Genomic DNA, 21,065 nt, shown 5'->3' with positions numbered 1-21,065 from the left:
GCGCCCAGGGCGCGCCCACCCGCGCGGAGGGACCGGCCCGGAGGGGACCCCGCGGAGGCGGCCGCGGCGGGGCGGGCGGCGATGGCAAGCGGCCCCCCGGGCGCCCGCGGCTTCCACCGGGGCCGTTCTCGGCCTCCGCGCAGCCCTCCCGGGGCCGGGCCGGGGAGCGGGGGCCCCGCCGCCCGGTGCGCGCCTCGCCCGGGGCCGGGCCGGGGCGGCGGGCGAGCGCGGAGGGGGCGGCGGGCGAGCGCGGAGGGGGCGGCGGGCGAGCGCGGAGGGGGCGGCGGGCGTCCGGACCCCGGGCTCCCCGCAGCGCTCGGCCGGCCCGGCCCGGCCCCGGGGCCTCGGCGGCGCCGCCTCCGGCCGCCAGGCGGTGCCCTGGAGCCGCCGCCCGGGCTCCCCGCCTGTTCCCACCGCCTCAACTCCCGTCCCCGCGCCCCGGCTCCCCGCACCTGCGGCCCCGACAGGCACAAGGGGGACCCCCCCCCCGCAGGGACCGGCCGGGCGGAGGGGGCGCCGCCGGGGAGGGGGGCTCGGGCAGACCCGCCCCCCCCGCCCCCCCCCCGGCCTCCACGGCCCTCCGGTGACACCGGGGCGCCCCCGCCGCTCCCGGGGACGGGGACCCACGCCCGAGCCGCTCGCGGGCCACACCGGCCTCCTGCCCCGCGCTCGGCGGGGAGGACCGGGGAGGACGGGGAGGACCGGGGAGGACCGGGAGGACGGGGGAGGACGGGGAGGACCGGGGAGGACGGGGAGGACCGGGGAGGACGGGGAGGACGGGGAGGACGGGAGGGACCGGGGAGGACGGGGAGGACGGGGAGGACGGGGAGGACCGGGGAGGACGGGGAGGACCGGGGAGGACGGGGGAGGACGGGGAGAGACGGGGAGGACCGGGGAGGACGGGGAGGACGGGGAGGACGGGGAGGACCGGGACGCCGGCCCGCCGCCCGCCCCGCGCGGGGCTCCAAGCCCTTCCCGCCGCCCGGGTGTCCACGGCCCGGGTCGGAAGACATCTACCCCGCTGTGCGCGTGCGTGTGCACGTGCGGCGCGTGTGCCAGCGTGTGCGCGTGTCAGCGTGTGCGCGTGTCAGCGTGTGCGCGTCAGCGTGTGGGTGTCTGTGTTTGTGTCAGCATGTGCGGTGTGTCAGCGTGTGCGCGTGTCAGCGCGTGCGCGTGTCAGCGCGTGCGCGTGTCAGCGCGTGCGCGTGTCAGCGTGTGCGCGTGTCAGCGTGTGCGCGTGTCACCGTGTGCGTGTGTCAGCGTGTGCGCGTGCCAGTCAATGTGTGTGCGTGTGTCAGCGTGTGCGTGGGTCAGCGTGTGCGCGTGTCAGCGTGTGCGTGCCAGTGTGCGTGTGTCAGTGTGTGTGCGTGTCAGCGTGTGCGCGTGTCAGCGTGTGCCAGCGTGTGCGCGTGTCAGCGTGTGCGCGTGTCAGCGTGTGCGTGCCAGTGTGCGTGTGTCAGTGTGTGCGTGTCCGCACGTGTGTGTCAGTGTGCGTGCCCGCGTGTGCGTGGAAACCCAATCACTGCCCTCCTTGCTCCTCCCCAAGTGTGGGCTCCCACGGGCGCCTCGCTTCCCGGGTGGGGAGGACGGGGCCGCAGGCCGGGCGGCGCGGGGCCGGGCCTCGCCTTCCCTTCCGGGGGGGCCCGCGAGGCCCCCGCGTCTCCCCGCGTCTCCCGGGCCTCCGCGCCCCGCGGGTTATTCCTGTCCGGTGTAAGAACATCCGGTCACCCCCTGCTCGCGGGTCGGAGGGGGGACACCGGGTCACCCCCAGCCTGCTCCCCGCGGGTCGGGAGGGGGGGACACCGGGGTCACCCCCAGCCTGCTCCCCGCGGTCGGGAGGGGGTCCCCGGGTCACCCCCAGCCTGCTCCCCGCGGGTCGGGAGGGGGTCCCCGGGTCACCCCCAGCCTGCTCCCCGCGGGTCGGAGGGGGGACACCGGGGTCACCCCCAGCCTGCTCCCCGCGGGTCGGAGGTGGGTCCCCGGGTCACCCCCAGCCTGCTCCCCCGCGGGTCCGGGAGGGGGGTCCCGGGTCACCCCCAGCCTGCTCCCCGCGGGTCGGGAGGGGGTCCCCGGGTCACCCCCAGCCTGCTCCCCGCGGGTCGGAGGGGGGGACACCGGGGTCACCCCCAGCCTGCTCCCCGCGGGTCGGAGGTGGTCCCCGGTCACCCCCAGCCTGCTCCCCGCGGGTCGGGAGGGGGTCCCCGGGTCACCCCTGCCTGCTCCCCGCGGGTCGGGGCCCCCGGCCCGCCAGGGGGCGCTGGACGGGGGTTCGCGGCGGACCTGCGGGGGCCCGGGCGGCGGGGCTCCGGGCCGGTCCCGACCCGGGCAGGGAGGCGGCGCGCGGAGGGCGCCCCGTCTGCCCCGCGCGGCCCGGACGGCGCCCCCCGGCCCCTCCCGGCGCTGCGAGCGGGTCTGGGCGGCCCGGGCGGCCCGGGCGGCGGCGGCGGGGCCTCCGGGGGGGGCGAGGCTTCACGCACGGAGGTCCCGCACCCTCCAGGCCCGTGCGCACGGCGGGGCGCCCCCCACCCTCCCAGGGTGCCGCGCGAGGGGACCGCGTCCGGGCCGGCGGAGGAGCCCGCCCGCCCGCCCGCCCTCCCCCGGGGGCCGGGGCGCCCCGCGACCCCTCGAGCCCCGGCCGGCGAGGCCGCGGAGACGCCGAGCCCGGGGAGCGGGCGCGGAGGGCGGGGGCCGAGCTCCGCCGAGGGTGCGGGCGGGGAGCGCGCCCTCCCTCCCCGGCCCCCGGCCCGCAGCCGGGCTCCCCGCGGGCCGCCGGCGCCTGCGGGCGGCGTCCGCCCCCCCCCCCCCGCCTCCGCGCCCCGCAGGAGCTGCGGGGTGTTCCGTGCTCCGGCCGCCCGCGCCTCCCCCCGCGCCGGCCGCGTCCCCCACCCCCGGACGGCTCGGCCCCGGCCCCGGGCGCCGACCGCCCCACCGCCCGACCGCGAACGCGGGGACCGGGCTGGAGCTCCGGGAGAGGCTCCGGGCCCCGCGCCCGCGCCCCCGCCGCGGCGGCTCTCCGAGTGCCCGGGAAGGGCCGGGGAGGGCGCTGCGGGGCGGGCGCGGGGGTCCAGGGCGCCGCCCGCCCCTCGGAGCGCCCGCCCGCCGCCCAGGACCGCCGCTCACCTCCCCGGGCGCGCCCCGCGTGCGCCCCGCGGCCCGGCCGGCCTCCGGCGTGGCGAGCGCGGCCCCGAGCGGGCTGCAGCGCCCCGGGCGCGGGGGACGGGAGCGGGCGCCCTCCCGGGACGCGGAGGACGAGGCCGCGGGACCCTGCGAGCGGGGCCGGCCGCGCGTCCCGGGCCCGGCGAGGTCTGCGCCGCCCGCCGCCCGCGCCGCCTTATAAAGCGGCGGCCGCTTTGATGCGCCCACGTCAGCGCGCCCGCCCCCCTGCGCCCGCCCCCCTGGGCCCGCCCCCCGCGCCCGCCCGCCCCCCCGCGCCCCGCCCCGCGCCCGCCCCCCGCGCCCGCCCCGCCCCCCGCGCCCGCCCCGCGCCGCCCCCCCGCGTCCACCCCGCCCCGCGCGCGCCAAGGTCAGCACCCCGCCGTGCCCTGGGGGGCAGCCGGGCAAGGGGCCCCGCACCCGGGGTCTGACCCCCGCTGCCGGGCGCTCCTCCTCCCGGCCGCTCCGCTCCCAGGGTGCCAGAGGCCCCCAGGCCTGTCCTCACCGCCGGCGTCGGGCGCTTCGTGGGCTCCGCAGCCCCTGGTCCATCCTGCCATCTCAGAGAACAGGGGGTGCTGGGACTGTGCTGGGTCCCCTGGATCCCCCCCCCCCTTCCCAGCCCTTCGGGGGTGGCCGCATCCGAATAGGTTTAGCAATTAGAGATGGCAGAAGGCCTCCCACGATGGACGTCTCCACCGCCCTCCCTTCACCCCTCTCCCCACCACTCCTCTGGCCTTGTGGTACCTAGGACTTCTCTCCTCCTTCTAAGGAACTTCTCCAGATGCTGCTTCCCCCCCCCCCCCCCCACTTCCTGTGCTCCTAGGGCTTGAACTCAGGGCCCGAGAGCTGTCCTGTAGCTTTTTTGCTCAAGGCTGGTGCTCTCCTTCCTGAGCCACAGCTCCGCTTCTGGCTTTTTTGGGGGGCTGCTTAACTGGAGATAAGCTCTTGATCCTCAGATCTCAGCCTCCCGAGCGGCTAGGATGACAGACGGGAGCACCCAGTGGGCTTTTCCCTGTTCTTTGCAGCTGCAGATGAAGTGGCCTTCACAGGCTGCCCCATACCCAGTCCCAGACACCTTCACGTACATGCACGCACGCACACACGCACGTACGTGCACGCACGCACATACACGCACACACATACACACACGCACACACACGCACGCACGCACACAATACCCACTGAGCCTCCCTGACATGCAAGTATAGCTACATATGCAGAGTTAGTTCCCCTTGTACGCAGACTGGCCACGGACACTCCAAACAGTTTCACATTCACCACTCAGGAGATACTGGACACCTTAGACGCCCCCCCCCCCAGTAGCACCATGCGTGTGAAATGACTACACACATCATTAGGTTGAGGCTGATCACACAGACTGTGCCAAACATTTCCGTACACACAGGCGCACATGCACAGTGCCCCAGCGTACAACACCAGAGACATATACACTCCTACACAGCCGGGAAACACCCTCGCAGACACGTGGGGGTGTTACCACCTCCCACCCCACAGTCCTGGTTAGTCCTATTAGAAAAGCGGGAGGCAGCGGGGCTTGGGGGTGGGGTGGGGTGGAAGGCAGGGAAAGAGCAAGGCTTCTTCCCCTGACAGAAGCTGGGGACGAGGACTTTCAAGGACTCAAGCGTGTCCTCAACTTCTCGGCCCCAAGTCACGGTGGCCAGCAGCAGGGACAGCCGTTCCAGGTGACCTCGTGTGATTAAGCAGGGGCTCCTCTGAGAGGTGGACGTCAGTAGCTCCCAATATTTGCTGGTTCCCGGCTGGAATAGAAACGAGAAGCGAGTTGAAATCACAGTGTAGATTTTTAGGTTCCACTGTGGGATTTGCTTGCTTTTGTTTTAAGCTGTGTGATCTTAAATCCCTCAGAACTTAGTGTGCTCACCCATGAGAGGTTACTACACCATCCTACAAAATCCTCTACATTTCCCACACCCTGGTGAGCAGTCCGCTTTCACAGATAGCTCTGAGGCGCAAAAAGGAGGGACCGGCCAGCTGTGGAGCGGACACCGGAACCCGATCTCTCCAGCTCCGGCCCGTTCCGGCGGCGCCCTCAGTCTCCTGGGATTGGAGGCCAGACGCGGGTGCGGAGCTCTGCACGCCCGCCCAGCCCGGCCCTCTCCCGGCCGCTCAGCCCTGTGCGGAGGACGGAGGTCTGGGTTCTGCCGTGCCGGGGGCTTGAGGGTGGACGGGAGACTCGGGGCACCGGGCCCGGGTCTCTGCATCGGTACAGTGGGGACGGCTTTGGACCCCTTGAGAGGAGGATGCCTTTCCTGACATCGCCACGTCCCCTTCGCTCCCCCTAGGCCCCCTCCGCCCGGCCGCCGCGAGGCAGGCCAGCGCCGGGTACCCGGGCCACAGGGCCTCCCCAGTCAGCTCCGGGCTGCCGCAGGGGGTTAGGAATGTATTTCCCTCTTCCTCCGTCGCCGGTGATCTGCTCGCTCAGCCGTGCCCGGGCTTCCGCTGCCCCGGTGCTGAGCCACCCAGCCCCTCCGAGGCTGGGGGCGGGGGGCGTGTCTGCAGTTCCCCTTGCCCTCTCCCCTCCACGGACCCTTCCGCCCACCGCAGCTTCCGCCCCCGGAGGTGGCGAGGGCTGGCAGGCTGGGGGAGGAGAGGAAGGGGCGGCAGCCAGGTGACCCCGGAGCGAGGGCTCCCCCATTTCTAGAGCCTTTAGTCTCTGCCTCTGACCTGTGTCCTAGGACTCGCCTTCGGGCGGAGCGCCTCCCTCCCCGCCCCCGGGCACCGGGTAGGTGCTGGCCTCCCAGAACCAGTGGTAAAGAGCCTTAGTCCCAGCCACGTGCCAGTAGCTCACGCCTGTCATCCTGCCTACTCAAGAGGCTGAGAACCACAGTTCAAATCCAGCCCAGGCAGGAAAGTCTGTGAGATTCTAATCTCCAAGCAACCATCCAAGGCCAGAAGCGAAGCTGTGTTCACGTGGTAGAGCGCTCACCTTGAGCAAAGAGAAAGCTTGTGGTCAGTGCCTAGACCCGGAGTTCAAGTCCTAAGACCAGCAAACATAAACAAATAGAAGGGGGCTGGGATATGGCCTAGTGGCAAGAGCGCTTGCCTCCTGTACATGAGGCCCTGGGTTCGATTCCCCAGCACCACATATGCAGAAAATGGCCAGAAGGGGCGCTGCGGCTCAAGTGGCAGAGTGCTAGCCTTGAGCAAAAGGAAGCCAGGGACAGTGCTCAGGCCCTGAGTCCAAGCCCCAGGACTGGCCAAATAAAATAAATAAACAAATAGAAGGATCCTCAGTCTGGCGTTTGTTCAAAATGGGCAGAAACCTCCCCTTGCCCGAGTGGAGACGGAGAGGCGGCGAGGATTAGAACTCGGCAGGCTCTGGGGAAGACCTGCCGGGAGTCAAGGGCACCCGGGCTGCGTCTCCCGACCACACGGCCGTCCCCCAAGAGGCCCCATCTTCCAAGCCAGGGGGGAGGGGACAGACAAGGGGCCCCTCCCTCCCCCTCGGTGTGTGGGTCCCAGGGAGCCCCCCAGCTGTTGCGAGCCCCGGTTGGAGCCACGTCACCGATGGTAGCGGACGCGACGAGGCAGCCTGGGCCGGGCCGGTGCCGGAGGCCGGTGCGGCCCTGCGGGTGAAATGACCAAGCCAGGCCTGGTGGGGCACGACCCGGCGACCCAGGGGAGTCCAGCCTCGCCCACCGCGACGCCGGCTCTGCGCCCCCCCTGGAGCCTGGGCTCCCCCCCCCGGGGCCTGGGCTCCCCCCCCCCCGGGGCCTGGGCTCTCCCCCCCCCCGGGGCCTGGGCTCCCCCCCGGGCCTCGGGGCTCCGCAGCGCTCAGGGGCAGGCCTGGCCGGCCCGGGAGGCCACGTCCCACGGCACCGCCGCGCCTTCGAAGGCTTTCAGCTCCCCGTTGTTTCGTGGCGGCTTGGGGGCAGCGTGTGCGTTGCTCAGGCCGGTCTCAGCTCCGGGGGAGAAACCGGACGCGGTGTGGCCGACACGCACCGACTGGCCGGGGCTGTGGTTGCGGGAAGCCCGGAGGGAAGGCTGTGCTTCTGAAACTGGTTTGGCTTGTCGCAGCTCTGCGCCCCCCGGGTCTCCCCTCCCTCGGGGACGACGCTTCCGATGGGCCGGGCTCAGGTGGGCTCCGTCTCCAGCAAAGGGCGCTGGGTGGGCAGGCGGGACGGGAGTCTGCACTTCCTGGCTGGAATTGCAGGCTAGTGGCCCCACACCTGGAGGACAAGGCCCGAGTTCTCCGCTGGGGGAGAGACCTGCTCCCGCCCCACCGTCCACCGGAGACCCGCTCCCGCCCCACCGTCCACCGGAGACCTGCTCCCGCCCCACCGTACACCGGAGACCTGCTCCTGCCCCACCGTCCACCGGAGAAACGAGGGCAGGGACTTTTCCACAAAGGTAAGGAAGGCCCGGGAGGCAGGTTCACAGCCACCGGGCCCGGCTAGGCAATCCTAGCGACTGCGGAGGACGAGAGGTGAATTTCGGGGTCGGAAGCCAGCTGGGGCAGAAGAGCTCGGGAGACTCCTACCTCCACTTCGCCCGCACGAAGTCAGAAGGAAGCAGGACGCCTGTCATCCCCGCCACTCAGGAGGCTGAGATCTCAGGGTCACGGTTCAAAGCCAGCCCAGAAGCCAGGAAGGTCGCTGAGACCCTTAGATCCAGTTAAGCACCAAAAACGTTGGAAGTGGCGCTGCAGCTCAAGTGGCAGAGCGCTAGCCTTGAGCAAAAGAAGCTCAGGGATGGTGCCCGGGCGCTGAGTTCAAGCCCCAGGACTGGTGCGTGTGCGTGCGTGCGCACACACACACACACACACACACACACACAGCTAAGGGAGGTGATTACGTACCAACGCCATTTCCCAATGTTGGCATCTCGGAAGTGGGTCGTCCCCTCTTGCCGGAGTCCCTGTCTCTGGGGCGTCCCGGGAGTGGCTAATGCTGCCCCTCTCTGCCTGCGTACCCCCCGAGGGGGGACGGGGCGCTCACCCTCCTCCACTGTGGAGCAGCTGGGAAGGGGTGCTCCTCCCGCTCCCTGCCCCTGGCCCGCCTCCCCTCTGCTCTCTGACAACCCCGGTGTTGGGGTGAAGCAGCACAGCCGGGCGGATCGCCGGCACCGCGGCTCCCCGCCAGGCCCGGGGTCTGTGTCCACCGTGGCCCGGCACCGGCCTTCCACAGCCACCCCGCCTGGGCTTCGGCTCAGCCCTGGCCCTGTCTGGGAGCCGCGGCGTTGTCCTCACCTGGAGAGCAGGAGGAGGGACATTTCCTGCCCGGGGCCGCGGCGGGGGGTGATGCATGCGAAACGCCTTGATAAAGGTTAGCCGGTCCTTCCCGCCAGGTACGTAACCCGTTCCAGATGGAAGGCTCCCCGGAGCCCCGCTCCGCCGGTGTAAATAACACGCAGGTGGGGAGACGCTGTCGGGGGTGGCGGGCGGGAGTGGAGAGGGGGGCCGAGGGTGGGTCAGGGCAGGGTAAGTGGGGGGCTCGGGCCGCTGGCAGGAAGAGCGATGGGAAGGAAAATGAGGGGGATGAGGGCCAGCCCCCCCCCCCCCGGAGGCCGGGCATGCCGGACCCGGAGCCTGGGCTCGGCCCAGACAGGCAGAGGGGAGGGCTGGGGGGCGCCAGGCACCTCCCGTCCAGACACACGGGGGGCGAGCGGGGGAAGGGGTGAGGAGGGGCCCCCGGGGGGCGGGCACGGCCGGGGGGGGCGGTGCTCCGTGGTGGGGGCAGTGCTGTCAGAGGAGGCCGGGCAGGCCCCGAGCCCCTGGCCTAGCGCCTTGACGCCCTCCTTTCCACTCCCAGACCCCCGCGGGGCGGCGCTGCAGACGCAGGGAGGCCGGGAGGACGGGGGAGGGCCGGGCCGGGCCTGTCGCTAGGGCGCGGGTTCAAGCAGCGCCTCTTAGGGCGTGCCGGGTCCTGTCCTGTCCTCAGCCATCTTGGACCCAGGTGAGGGATAGTTTTCTAAGCCCTGCCACGGTGATGGGCTCCTGTGTGCATGGCAGCTGTCGTGGGGGGGAGGCTGGCGGACAGGCCTCCCCCACCCCCTCCCCCTCCCCCTCCCCCTCCCGGCTGGCATTCCACCATGTGAGCCACAGCGCCGCCTCTGGCTTTTTGAGTCTCACGGGTTCTCCTGCCCAGGCTGGCTTTGAACTGCGATCCTCGGCTCGCGGCTCCGCTGTGTGTCGAGGTGACAGGCATGCGCCACCGGCCCGCGGGGCGCCCCGGGCTGCGTGGCGGGGCCCGCGGAGCCCCTCCGAGCCCCGCGGCTCACGCCCGTCGGGAGGAAGGGAGGGCCAGGCGGCCGGGGGAGGTTGACAGCCGTCAGCGGACAACACTTAACGCAAGCTGACGGCTTGATTGTGGAAATGTGGATGCGGCGCGGTGACGTGGAGGAGATCCAGACGGCCTGGGCTCCCCTGAGCAGCCGCAGCCAGCGCCCCAGTTGCTGGGGCAACAGGAAAGACGTGGGGATGAAATCACGAGGCTCAAGCCAGGTAGGGGGCTGGGGCCTGGCCTCGGGCCGCTGTCTCACTGTTAACCCTTCCCTCACAGAGGGCTTGGGGCGGGGGGGGGCTCCCCCAAGGGCAGTCGGACCCCAGGTCCAGGAGAGAATGGCGCCAGGCTTCGGGCGCCATGGAGACAGAGGTGGACCCGAGCCACCTACCTACGGGTGAGTCCCTGGACCCCGCACAGGGCCTGGCAAGGAGCGCACCTTGCTCGCTCTGCCCGCCCTGCCCTGCCCCGCCCCGCCCTGCCCCGCCCCCCGCCCTGCCCTGCCTGCCCTGCGCTGCCCTGCCCTGCGCTGCCCTGCCCGCCCTGCCCTGCCCCGCCCCCGCCCCGCCCTGCCCTGGCTGCCCTGCCCTGCCCTGCCCTGCCCTGCCCTGCCCTGCCCCGCCCTGCGCTGCCCTGCCCCGCCCCGCCCCCGCCCTGCCCTGCCCCGCCCCGCCCTGCCCTGCGCTGCCCTGCCCTGCCCGCCCTGCCCCGCCCTGCCCTGCCCCGCCCTGCCCCGCCCTGCCGCTGCCCTGCCCCGCCCCGCCCTGTCCCGCCCTGCCCTGCCCTGCCCTGCCCTGCGCTGCCCTGCCCCGCCCCGCCCTGTCCCGCCCCGCCCTGCCCTGCCCTGCCCTGCCCTGCCCTGCCCTGCGCTGCCCTGCCCCGCCCTGCCCTGCCCTGCCCTGCGCTGCCCTGCCCCGCCCTGCCCTGCCCTGCCCTGCCCCTGCCCTGCCCCGCCCCGCCCTGCCCTGCGCTGCCCTGCCCCTGCCCTGCGCTGCCCTGCCCCGCCCCGCCCCGCCCCACCCTGCCCTGCGCTGCCCTGCCCTGCGCTGCCCTGCGCTGCCCTGCCCTGCCCTGCGCTGCCCTGCGCTGCCCTGCCCTGCCTGCCTGCCTGCCCTGCCCCGCCCCGCCCTGCCCTGCCCTGCCCTGCGCTGCCCTGCCCTGCCCTGCCCTGCGCTGCCCTGCCCTGCCCTGCCCTGCCCTGCGCCGCCCCGCGCTGCCCCGCCCTGCCCTGCCCTGCCCTGCGCTGCCCTGCCCCGCCCTGCCCTGCCCTGCCCTGCCTGCCCTGCCCCGCCCTGCCCTGCCCCTGCGCTGCCCTGCCCCCGCCCCGCCCTGCCCTGCGCTGCCCCGCCCTGCCCTGCCCCTGCCCTGCCCTGCCCTGCCCTGCCCTGCCCTGCCCTGCTGCCCTGCCCTGCCCTGCCCTGCCCTGCGTGACGGATGTCTGGCTCCCTGGGAAGCAGGGAGCGCAGGCCACGTCAGGAGGTGACACCGCGGGTCAGGGGACGCCGAGCTCGGAAAGGGCGAGCCACCAGGCCAACGCCAGCGGCAGGCCGGGCAGTATCGGGCTCTCCCTCAGCCCCAGACCCCAGGACTTGCTGCTGCCATTCTCGCTCCGCAGGGCGATCTGAGAGGATCACGGTTCAAAGTCGGCCCGCGCGGGAAGGCCGGGAGGGCCTCACCTTCCCACGACCGGCAGAAGGCCAGAGGCGAGCCGCGAGTGAGGAGACCCAGGGACAGAGCCCGGGCCCCGGGTTCACACCCCAGGGCTGGCACCCAGGCTTCCCAGGAGGACAGTTTCTACTCAGGCCTCCCAGAGGTGACCTTGGCTGTGCCCCTGACCGGGGGGCGGGGGGGGCTCCTCTCACCTCCAGACCCCCCTGCCCCGGTGTGGGGTCTGACCTGGGGCGGAGCCTGAGGCCGCAGCGGTGGGGGCCTGGCCTTCCAGCAGGTTCCGCCCCCCGAACTCTATGGCGGACCCAGAAGCGATAGAGAGGTCCCCCCGGGAGAGCGTGAGCGGGCCCTGGGGGGGGCACAGCCGGCGCCCTCGGGGTGTGGGCTCTAATGGGGGAGCCCTGCCGAGCCACGGTGCCTCGGCACGTGAGGAAGACGAGAAGGGAGAAGGACAGGGGCACAGGGACAGGGTGGGGAGGTCGCCGGAGCCCCTCGCAGCCCTGTGCCGGCAGTTCCCCGCGGGGGGCTCCCCGCAAGTGGGGCAGCCTGGCCCAGCGCCCCGTGGCTGTGCCCGCGTTGTGCTGTCCCTCCAGGAGGAGGAGGATTCAGGACGGTAGCCACGCGCCCGTGGCCCACGCCTGTAATGAGAAAAAAGAAAGCCGTCGGGTCATTCCCCGCACCGCTGCCGCGCGCGTTTACGTGCGTGAGTTCCGTGCGTGTGTCCTCTCAGTTCTGCGGTGACACACCTGGGACTGGAACTGCGGGATGACACGGCGACGCTGTATGACAAACCGTTTCCCCGCAGCGGCCCGCTCCACTTTGCATTTATACCAGCGCTGCGCGAGGGTTCGTTTCTCTATGCCCTTGACAATGCTTGTACTTTCTGCCTTTTATTATTATTATTACCATAGCCAACATCGTAGGTGTGTTGTGATGCCGCATTCTGGTTTCCATTTCTTCAGCGGTTCACGGTAAAGAGCATCGTTCCGCGTACTTTTGGCATTCGATCAACAAAAACCAGTCGCGAATCCAAGATCACGAAGATCTGCACCTCTGTTTCCTCCCAAGAACGTACGTCCAGGTCCTCGACCCATCCGGTTGTCTCCTGGCTGGTTTTGGTTTTCTGAGTGGGTGTGCGTGTGTGCGTGTGTGCGTGTGCGTGCGCATGCGCGTGCTGGTCCTCGAGCTTGAACGCGGGGCTTGAGTGCTACCCCTCAAGACAGCACCCAACCGCTCCATCCACAGCCTGCTTCTCGCCTTTTCGGGTGGTTAATTGGAGATAAGTGTCTCAGGGGCCTTCCGGGCCCCGGATGACTTTGAACCTGGATCCTCAGGGTCTGCCCGGGGAGGGGGGTGGGGCCGAGGCTGCTCAGGCGGCAGGCCTTGCTCAGGCCGGGCTGGGGCAGGAGCCGGCCCCCTTCCCTGAGAACACAGCCCTTGGTGTGTGAGGAGGGAGGCTCTGGATACCAGGCGGGGAGAGCGAGGCTGCTCACGCCTCGAACCCCAGCTCCCTGTGAGGCTGGGATCCCAGGGTCAGCGTTCAAAGCCAGCTCCTGGCAGATAAATCTGGCAGACCGTTGTTTGTCTGTTGGCCTGTTGTGGGGGCTGTCCCTGGGCTCTTTTCTTGGCTCCAGGCTAGCACTCTACCACGTCAAGCCCCAGCGCTACTCCTGGTTGTTGGGTGGTTACTCGGCGATAAGAGTCTCACGGACTTTCCTGCCGGGGCTGGTTTTGAACCTCCCGTCTTGGATCTCAGCCTCCTGACGAGCTAGGACTACAGGTGTGAGGCACCGGCACCCCGCGCAACCCAGAAGACTCTTAACGGCAGAAAGCCAGAGGCAGAGCTCCGCCCGGTGCTCTGTTTCTCATCGACACTGGCCTCCTTCTACAGATACCCGGGGCCCTCACAGCTTGGGGTGTACTGGTTTATGTCACACCTGACACCTTCCCGTAGCCTTCCGTGCTTCCTACACACCCGCAAAACCAGCCCCTGCAAAGACGGCACCCTGCCCCTGCCCCCAGTAAGCTACGCAGAGCGCTGGGTGCTCTTCCTTCCGTGGCAAAGGCTCTTGATTGTGTGTGTGATTGTTTCCCCGTCCCTGTGCCTGCCCCGAGACCCGGCTGGGTGTGAGCTGGGCGTGAGAGCCCCCGTGTCGCGCTGAGCGCAAAGGCCTGAGTCACGTCCCGGGTCCCGGGGCTGTCGGGGCCCTGTGCCTGCGTTGCACTCTTTGTTTTCTCTTTGTTTTTGGAGGGCGTGTGTGCTGGTCACGGGGCTTTGAACTCAAGGTCTGGGCATTGTCCCCGAGCTTTTGTGCTCAAAGTTATTGCTCTCCCAGTTGAGCCACAGCCCCACTTCTGGCTTTTTGGTAGTTGGTTGTACGTCAGGGGCCCGTGGACTTTCCTGTGTGGGCTGGCTGTGAACCGCAATCCTCAGATCTCAGCCTCCTGAGTAGCTAGGATGGCAGGCCTCAGCTCACTGGGTACCTGGCTCCTTTGTTCTTTCTCGTACAGGGAAGGAAGAGAAGGAAGAAGTCCTGAAGGAAATCGGTTCCTGGCGCCCTACACACTTCTGTTCTCGTCTACAGACCCGGGGTCCCTTCAGGAAGGGCCTGGTGCCTGTCCTTGCTTCCCGTCTCTAGCCTTGCTTGGGGCCCCTCAGAAGCTCAGCCGGACCGGATGACTTGGCTTTGGCATGGATATCACTGTTGTGAGACCCCTGGGGAGCCAGAACTGGGGGTACCCAGCCATCAGAAGGGCCTCCGCCCGAGTGTGAAAGCCTGTCAGCACAAGAACACCAGCCCTGCCCAGTCAGCCGCCTTGCTAAGACTTTAAAAACCACCACATATTAGTTGTACAGGGGGAGTTTCTAATCCCCCATTGAGTGTGTGTGCGTGTGTGTGCGCGGTGTGTGCGTGTGTGTGTGCGTGCCTGTTGTGTGTACACCGAGGTTTGAACTCGGACCAGCACCAGAGGTGGACCTTGTGCTGCGGTCCAAAGCCCCGGGCCTCTACCCCGTGGCCCTGAGCACATGGGGGACGCACGGCGCGGAGCCCTCTGGCTCGGCCATGAAGACGGGGGCCCCGGGGACGTGAGGGGACCCACCTGCGGACACCTGCACAGCCAGGCGGCAACCGAGCTCTGCCCGGCCCGGCCCGGCCGCTCACTGTGAAGTCTGTAAGCTTAGAGAAGCCAGGCGCGGGTGGCGCGTGCCTGTAATTCTAGCTACGCAGGACGCTCAGTTCTGAGGTCCGTGGTTCAAAGCCAGCTGGGGCGGAAAAGTCCCCGAGAGACTCTTATCTCTAACCACGCAAACACTGGAAGTGGCGCTGTGGCTCAAAGCGATGAGAGCCAGCCTGAGCAAAAGAGTGCAGGGACAGCACCCAGGACCCGAGTTCAAGCCCCACAGCCATCACCGAAAGAGAGAGGCAGAGAGAGGCAGAGGCGGAGGGAAGAGAGGCAGAGAGAGGCAGAGAGAGGCAGAGAGGGAGCAGAGAGGGAGGGAAGAGAGACAGAGAGAGGCAGAGGCAGAGAGGGAGGGAAGAGAGACAGAGAGAGGCAGAGAGACGCAGAGAGGGAGGGAAGAGAGACAGAGAGAGGCAGAGAGGGAGGCAGAGAGGGAGGGAAGAGAGACAGAGAGAGGCAGAGAGAGGCAGAGAGGGAGGGAAGGCTTCTGCCCGAGTGATGCTCGTAGCCCAAGGATGGCTGAAACGACTTAGTCAGGTCCCAATCTTCACTTGCGGAGGAAAACCTGACGTCAGCGAGGGCTGGCCAAGGTCATGTAGGTCACACAGCCCATCTGAAGACGAGGCAGGGCTGGAGGCTTTCTGAGATCCTGCACTTAAAAGAGTTCCATTCCAGAGGAAGCTCTGTTGTTCTGGAAGAAACTCCAGGCCTTTCCAGAATCTGGGCAGCTGTGGGCTGGAATCAGGGAAGGTGGTTTAGGTGGGGGGGGGGGGTAGGGGAGCCAGAAGGTGGGGGAAGGCAGTGGAAATTTCTCTGCCAAACCAAAAGGTAGGTTCGCTTTGACAATTGTCTGAATTTTCTCAACTTGTTAGAGTTCTGTAACTGATTTTGTATTTGAAGGCGATACGTTGCATGATTAGAGATGGTCTGGAATCCAGGGCCGTCCCGGCCGTGCCCGGCTTATAAATAGAGGCCTTTCTCAGGAAGGCTGCCACGGAGGCAAAGGAGCCCAAGGCCGCAGCTCGGCAAACAGTGCCGTGGCCGGTCCACCGGGATGCCGCCCCTCGGAGACGGGAGGCGGGAGACGGGAGGCGGGAGACGGGAGGCGGGAGACGGGAGGCGGGAGACGGGAGACGGGAGACGGGAGACGGGAGGCGGGAGGCGGGAGACGGGAGACGGGAGACGGGAGACGGGAGGCGGGAGACGGGAGACGGGAGGCGGGAGACGGGAGACGGGAGACGGGAGGCGGGAGGCGGGAGACGGGAGACGGGAGACAGCGACAGGAGACAGGCCTGCGCCACCGCCACCGCCACAGCCACCGCCACCACCACCGCCACCGGGTGAGGCCAAGCCACGCACGCCACGCACGCTGTGCTTGGGACAGCCACCCACCCCGTCACCAGAGCCAGCCTCCCTGAGGAGGAGGAGGGCGTGGCTGGCTGGCCCGGCTCCCGTTTGCCCAGGGGCGGGAGGGGGGGGCATCACCCAAGCCCAGGTGAGGTCCCAAGTGACGGCCCCCGCCGTCCCGTCCTCCGCGGAGCCCCGCGCGCACCCGGGGCCTGGGAGCCGGGCGGGCTCCGGGCGCCTTCCCCGGGCGCCGCCCTGTAGCTGGCTAGCGAGCCTTTGCCCTTCAGATGCCGGCTCCTCGCGGGCGGGCGGGCGGGGGCCGTCGGTCCTGCTTTCTCACCTCGTCGGGCGGTAGAGGGAGCGGCTGTGGGCGCCATCGCCGGGTGGATGCCCGGCTCAGGGCTCACCGCGGCGTGGCCTTGCCCCAGAGTACAGACGTGGACCCGGAGGCCGCCCGGCCGCGCACCTCGCTCTGGGAGGGCCCCCAAACGGCCTGCAGAACTTGCTGGCGCCCCGCGGACGGCACCCCGCTCGCCCGCAGGCCCCCCGGCTCCGCTGACCGGGTGGGGTCGCGCGAGACCTGACAATGTAGATTCGAGCGTGTTCCCGGGCACGGGCCCCCGTGACGGCAGCGGGGCCGGTGAGCGCGGCTAACTCGGGGGGCGAGAGGTCGGGGAGCAGGAAGGAGCTCGGACGAGCGCGGCCCTGGCATCCCGCCCCGAACTCGCCCCGTGCAGCCTGGGTTTCTCCTTCTATAGAACAAGTGGCGACGCACGCCTGCAGTCCTAGCCGCCCGGGACACTGGGACCCAGGGCCACCGTGCTTCCTCTCCCTGGGCAGGAAAGCCCTGGAGACTCTTCACCTCCAAGTAGCCGCCAGAAAACCGCAAGCAGAGCCGTGGCTCAAGTGGAAAAACACTAGCCTCGAGCACACACGCTCAGAGGCAGCGCCCAGGCCCTGAGTTCAAGACCCACGACTACCACTACCCACCAGCAAACAGAAGAGAGCAAAAACAGTCGCTCCACGGGGCTCTGTGTGGAAGACACGGCTGTGCGCACGGAGCCCGGAACAACGTCGCACCCCCCGACGGTGACCGGGGTGGCCCCGGGGGCTGACGAGCTCCGCGGCCGTCCTCCTCCCCCGGCACCCCGAGTCGGGAAGCTCACCCCGTCCCGCGTCCCGGCTGCTCGCTGTGGCAGCCTGCACAAAGCGGCCTGTGTCCGCCGCTCGCCTCCCACCGCGTGTCCAGTGGGTTTCTATTTCAGTTGCTGTAAAAATATCACCTTTGATCTCAGCGTGTGGCTCTCTATAAAAAAAGACGAAGAAGAAGAACCACCAACAGGCCGGGGCTCCCTCCCCCGCCCCCGGCCCTCCTCCCTCGCCCCTGCATTCTGTCCTCTTCCCTCCTCTCTGGCTCTCCCGGGCCGGCACCTGCCCCCGCCGGGATCCGTCAGCCCCGTCCCCCCAGGGGCTCTGGGCCGGCACCTGCCCCCGCCGGGATCCGTCAGCCCGTCCCCCCAGGGGCTCTGGCTGGGAAGGAGGCCTCTTCTTCCTCTTCTCCCCTGGCCTCCCCTCCCCGCTCTGGAGCCAAGTCTCTCCGAGCCTCCGCGGGGCCGGGTCTGGGCGCTCCTCCAGCCGCCTTCGGGCGCGTGGTATCCATCAGGGCCCCGCATCTGCGCAGGCTCCAGGGCTCCCCCGAGGGCAGCCAGCCCGGCCCGGGGACCCGAACACGCCTGCAGGCCATGCGCTCGAGGGGCCGAGCCGCCCGGGCCCGGGAGGACTGGCCCCCAGCCACCGCCGGGCCGAGGGGTGTCCCTGCCCCCCGCACACCTGCAAGCCGCCTCTCTCTCTGCACGTTTGGGGGTCACACGCCGGGCACCCCCCCGGGGGGTCCCTGTCGCTGCTCTGACCTTTGCACTAGCCTTTCCAGAGCCTCCTTGCTCGGCACGGAGACCTCCAGGGCCCCGGCCCCTCGGGTGAGAACGGCCGCCTCACCCACGGGCCCCTCCTGCCCCGCCGCCCCTCTGTCTAGTGAGCTCATCGCCGGGGCTCTGGGCCGCGGGCGCATTGGGCCCAGGACGCGCGCCGCGCCTTGGGCCTGACTCACACCGGTGTGTGCGGCCGTGAGCTGTTCCCCTGGCCTCAGCTTTTCCAGAAAGACAAAATGCCCGTCATTCAACAGCCCTTCTCAAGGTCACCACCGCCGGCCCACGACCCCTGGGAGCCGCAGACGGGTGCAGCGGGGCAGGGGCCGGGGCGGACAGGGGGACAGGGGCAGGGGGCTGGGGGGCCAGGCACGGGGGGGGGACAGGGGGACAGGGGGCCAGGAGCCGGGGGCCAGGGGCACAGGGGCACAGGGGGACAGCAGACAGGGACCAGGCACCGGGGAACAGGGGACAGGGAAATGGGGCAAGGGGACAGGGGGCCAGGGTGCTGGGGGGCGGGGGGTTGGGGGGCCGGGGGGCCGAGGGAACCGGGGGACAGGGGGCCAGGGTGCTGGGGGGCCGGGGAATGGGGGGCCGGGGAAATGGGGGGCCGGGGGGCCGAGGGAACCGGGGGACAGGGGGACAGGGTGCTGGGGGGCCGGGGGGATGGGGGGCCGAGGGACCGGGGGCCAGGGCCAGGGGCCAGGCTAGTGGGGGGAATGGAGAGGCTGGGAGCCTGCAGCAGGGGGAGGTCGGGGCCCCTGTGGGAACGCGGGGCGCAGGCGGCGGCCCCTCCGAGGGCGGAAGGTCGGGGCGTCCAGGCGTCCGGGCCGGGCCAGGAGGAGCGGCCGCCCGGGGCGGGGATCGGCGGGGGGCCTGAGTCACGGGGCCCGGCGGGCGCCAGGGGGACGCGGCTGCGGGCTCCGGAGCCTCGGTGCCCAGACGGCCGGTTGGGGGGACCGACCGGCGCCGCCTCGCACCCCCGGCCCCCCCCCACCGACCGGCCCCGCCGCGCGCACCCCACCGGCCCCCCCCACCGACCGGCGCCGCCGCGCCCCCCCCCCCCCCCGCCCCCCCCCCCCCCCACAGGGTCCCCGCCCCCCGCGCCCCGACCGGCCCCGCCCCGCCCCCCGCCCCCCCCCACCGGCCCCCCCCACCGACCCCCCCCCCACCGACCGGCCCCGCCCCGCACCCCACCGGCCCCCCCCACCGACCGGCGCCGCCGCGCTCCCCCCCCGACCCCCCCCACAGGTCCCCCCCGGGCCGACCGAGCCCCGCCCCGCCGCGCCCCCCGCCCCCCCCCCCCCGGGAGCGCGGCCGCCGCAGCCCCGGGCTCAGTTTCCCGGTCCGGTCGCCGGGCCGCGCGCAGGGTGCGGGGCGCGGGGCCGCGCGCGGCGGGGACGGGCGGGTAACGGAAACCGTCGGGAGCCCCGGGCCGGCGCCCCCGCGTCCACCGCCCGCCGAGCCAGCGAGCGAGGGCGGCGCCCCGGGCCGGGGGTCGGGGAGGGGGGCGCCGGGCCGGGGCTCCCCGAGGGCGCAACCGGTGAGTCCCCGGGCGCCTGACCGGACCGATCCCCGACCCCCGACCCCCCGACCCCGACCCCGACCCCCCATCCCCCGACCCGGATCCCCACCCCGACCCCCCATCCCGACCCGACCCCGACCCCCCCGACCCCCGATCCCCCGACCCGGATCCCACCCCGACCCCCCATCCCGACCCGACCCCGACCCCCCGACCCCCGATCCCCCGACCCGGATCCCCACCCCGACCCGGATCCCCACCCCGACCCCCCCATCCCGACCCGACCCCGACCCCCCGACCCGGATCCCCACCCCGACCCCCCATCCCGACCCGACCCCGACCCCCCGACCCGGATCCCCACCCCGACCCCCCATCCCGACCCGACCCCCCGATCCCGACCCGACCCCCCGACCCCCGACCCGACCCCGACCCCCGATCTCCTCATCCCCGACCCCCCGATCCCCCGACCCGACCCCGACCCGACCCCCCCCGACCCTGACCCGACCCCGACCCCCCCGACCCGGATCCCGACCCGACCGCGATCCCGACCCTGACCCGACCCCGCCCCCTCGACCCCGATCCCGACCCCGGCCCCCGACCCCGGGCGGTGGCTGAGATCTCGCGGCCCCCCGACCCCCTAACGCCTGGCTGAGCGGCCGCCCGCACCGCCCGGCGCTCCGGGAGCCCAGCGGGACGGACGGACGAACGGGGCGGCGGGGGACGGACGGGACGGACGGGAAGGGACGGGTCCCGCCGAGCCAGCGGCTCCGGAGCCGGGCGGGGGCGGGGCCTGGCGGGGGCGGGGCCCGGCGGGGGGCGGGGCCTGGCGGGGGCGGGTCCAGAGCGGGCTGGGCTGCGCCGACTGCGCAGGCGCGGGCTCAGGGCCTCCACTTAGAAAGCGAACTGAGCGCGCCGGTGGCCGGCGGCTCGTTGGTCTAGGGGTATGATTCTCGCTTAGGGTGCGAGAGGTCCCGGGTTCAAATCCCGACGAGCCCTTCTTTTCTCGCTTCTCTAGACTCAGGCTCCGCGCCGCCCGCCTCTCTTTCCCGGAGGCCGGGTCCCCCAGCGCCCGCGCGCCCCGCGGAGCGGCTTCCCACCGCGGCCCCGGCTCCTCCGGCGGCCGCGCTCCACCACCACGGACGACGGAGTGGTCCGCGCCGGAGCCAAAAAGGGCTCGTCCGGGATTTGAACCCGGGACCTCTCGGACCCAAACCGAGAATCATACCCCCTAGACCAACGAGCCGGCTGCCGGGGCGGCCCGGGCAGCCCGTACTAGAGGAGCCTCGGCGCGAGCATGCGCGCGCGTGCGCAGGAGCGGCGGGGCCGCGCGGGGCGGGGGGGGGGGGCGGCCCGAGACCGCCGCGCCGGCGCCGGTGCGGGAGCCCGGGGAGGACTTGGCGGTGTGCGGGTGAAGGCGAGCGCCCCGCGCCGACGCCCAGGCGGCCGCCCCACGGCCCCTGCCCCGCCGGGACCCGCCGCCGGCTCCGAACCCGGGGGAGGGCGCGGGGGGGGAGGGCGCGGGGGGAGGGCGCGGGGGGCGGGCCGGGGGGCGGGGGAGGGCGCGGGGGGCGGGCCGGGGGGCGGGGAGGGCGCGGGGGGCGGGCCGGGGTCCGGGGGAGGCGCGGGGGCGGGCCGGGGTCCGGGGGAGGGCGCGCGGGGCGGGCCGGGGTCCGGGGGAGGGCGCGCGGGGCGGGCCGGGGTCCGGGGGAGGGCGCGCGGGGCGGGCCGGGGTCCGGGGGAGGGCGCGGGGGGAGGGCGGGCTGGAAGGTGGGCGGCGGGCAGCACCGCCCCGGCCGGGCGTCCCGCAGGCCTCGCCGCTCCCTCCCCCACCCCGGCCGGGCGTCCGCAGGCCTCGCCGCTCCCTCCCCACGCGGGCCGGGCGTCCGCAGGCCTCGCCGCTCCCTCCCCACCCCGGCCGGGCGTCCGCTGGCCTCGCCGCTCCCTCCCCACCGGGCCGGGCGTCCGCAGGCCTCGGCCGCTCCCTCCCCACGCGGGGCCGGGCGCCGG

The 21,065-nt window shown here is 71.8% G+C and overlaps 2 protein-coding genes and 1 non-coding gene across 3 annotated transcripts; 2 read left to right on the top strand and 1 right to left on the bottom strand.

Annotated features, from left to right (window-relative positions):
• The first annotated feature begins 81 nt into the window (after window positions 1-81).
• On the top strand, window positions 82-3,337 carry LOC125345093 (basic proline-rich protein-like). Its single transcript, XM_048337336.1, has 2 exons — window positions 82-185; window positions 1,906-3,337. The coding sequence occupies exons 1-2, from the start codon at window positions 82-84 to the stop codon at window positions 3,335-3,337; spliced, it is 1,536 nt and encodes a 511-aa protein (XP_048193293.1).
• An 11,981-nt stretch (window positions 3,338-15,318) lies between these two features.
• LOC125345095 (basic proline-rich protein-like) lies at window positions 15,319-19,673 on the top strand. The gene is made up of 4 exons (XM_048337338.1): window positions 15,319-15,604; window positions 16,654-16,859; window positions 17,120-17,587; window positions 18,906-19,673. Exons 1-4 carry the CDS (start codon window positions 15,319-15,321, stop codon window positions 19,671-19,673), a joined length of 1,728 nt encoding a protein of 575 aa, XP_048193295.1.
• Window positions 19,674-20,228: 555 nt separating this feature from the next.
• Trnap-ugg lies at window positions 20,229-20,301 on the bottom strand. Its single transcript has one exon. It is a non-coding gene; the product is annotated as a tRNA-Pro (tRNA).
• Window positions 20,302-21,065: the final 764 nt, after the last annotated feature.

Source organism: Perognathus longimembris, unplaced genomic scaffold (genome assembly GCF_023159225.1).
Source record: "Perognathus longimembris pacificus isolate PPM17 unplaced genomic scaffold, ASM2315922v1 HiC_scaffold_5293, whole genome shotgun sequence".
NCBI classification, from domain to species: domain Eukaryota; kingdom Metazoa; phylum Chordata; class Mammalia; order Rodentia; family Heteromyidae; genus Perognathus; species Perognathus longimembris.
Note: the sequence above shows the minus strand (reverse complement) of the source record. Positions and strands in the feature narration are given on the sequence as shown.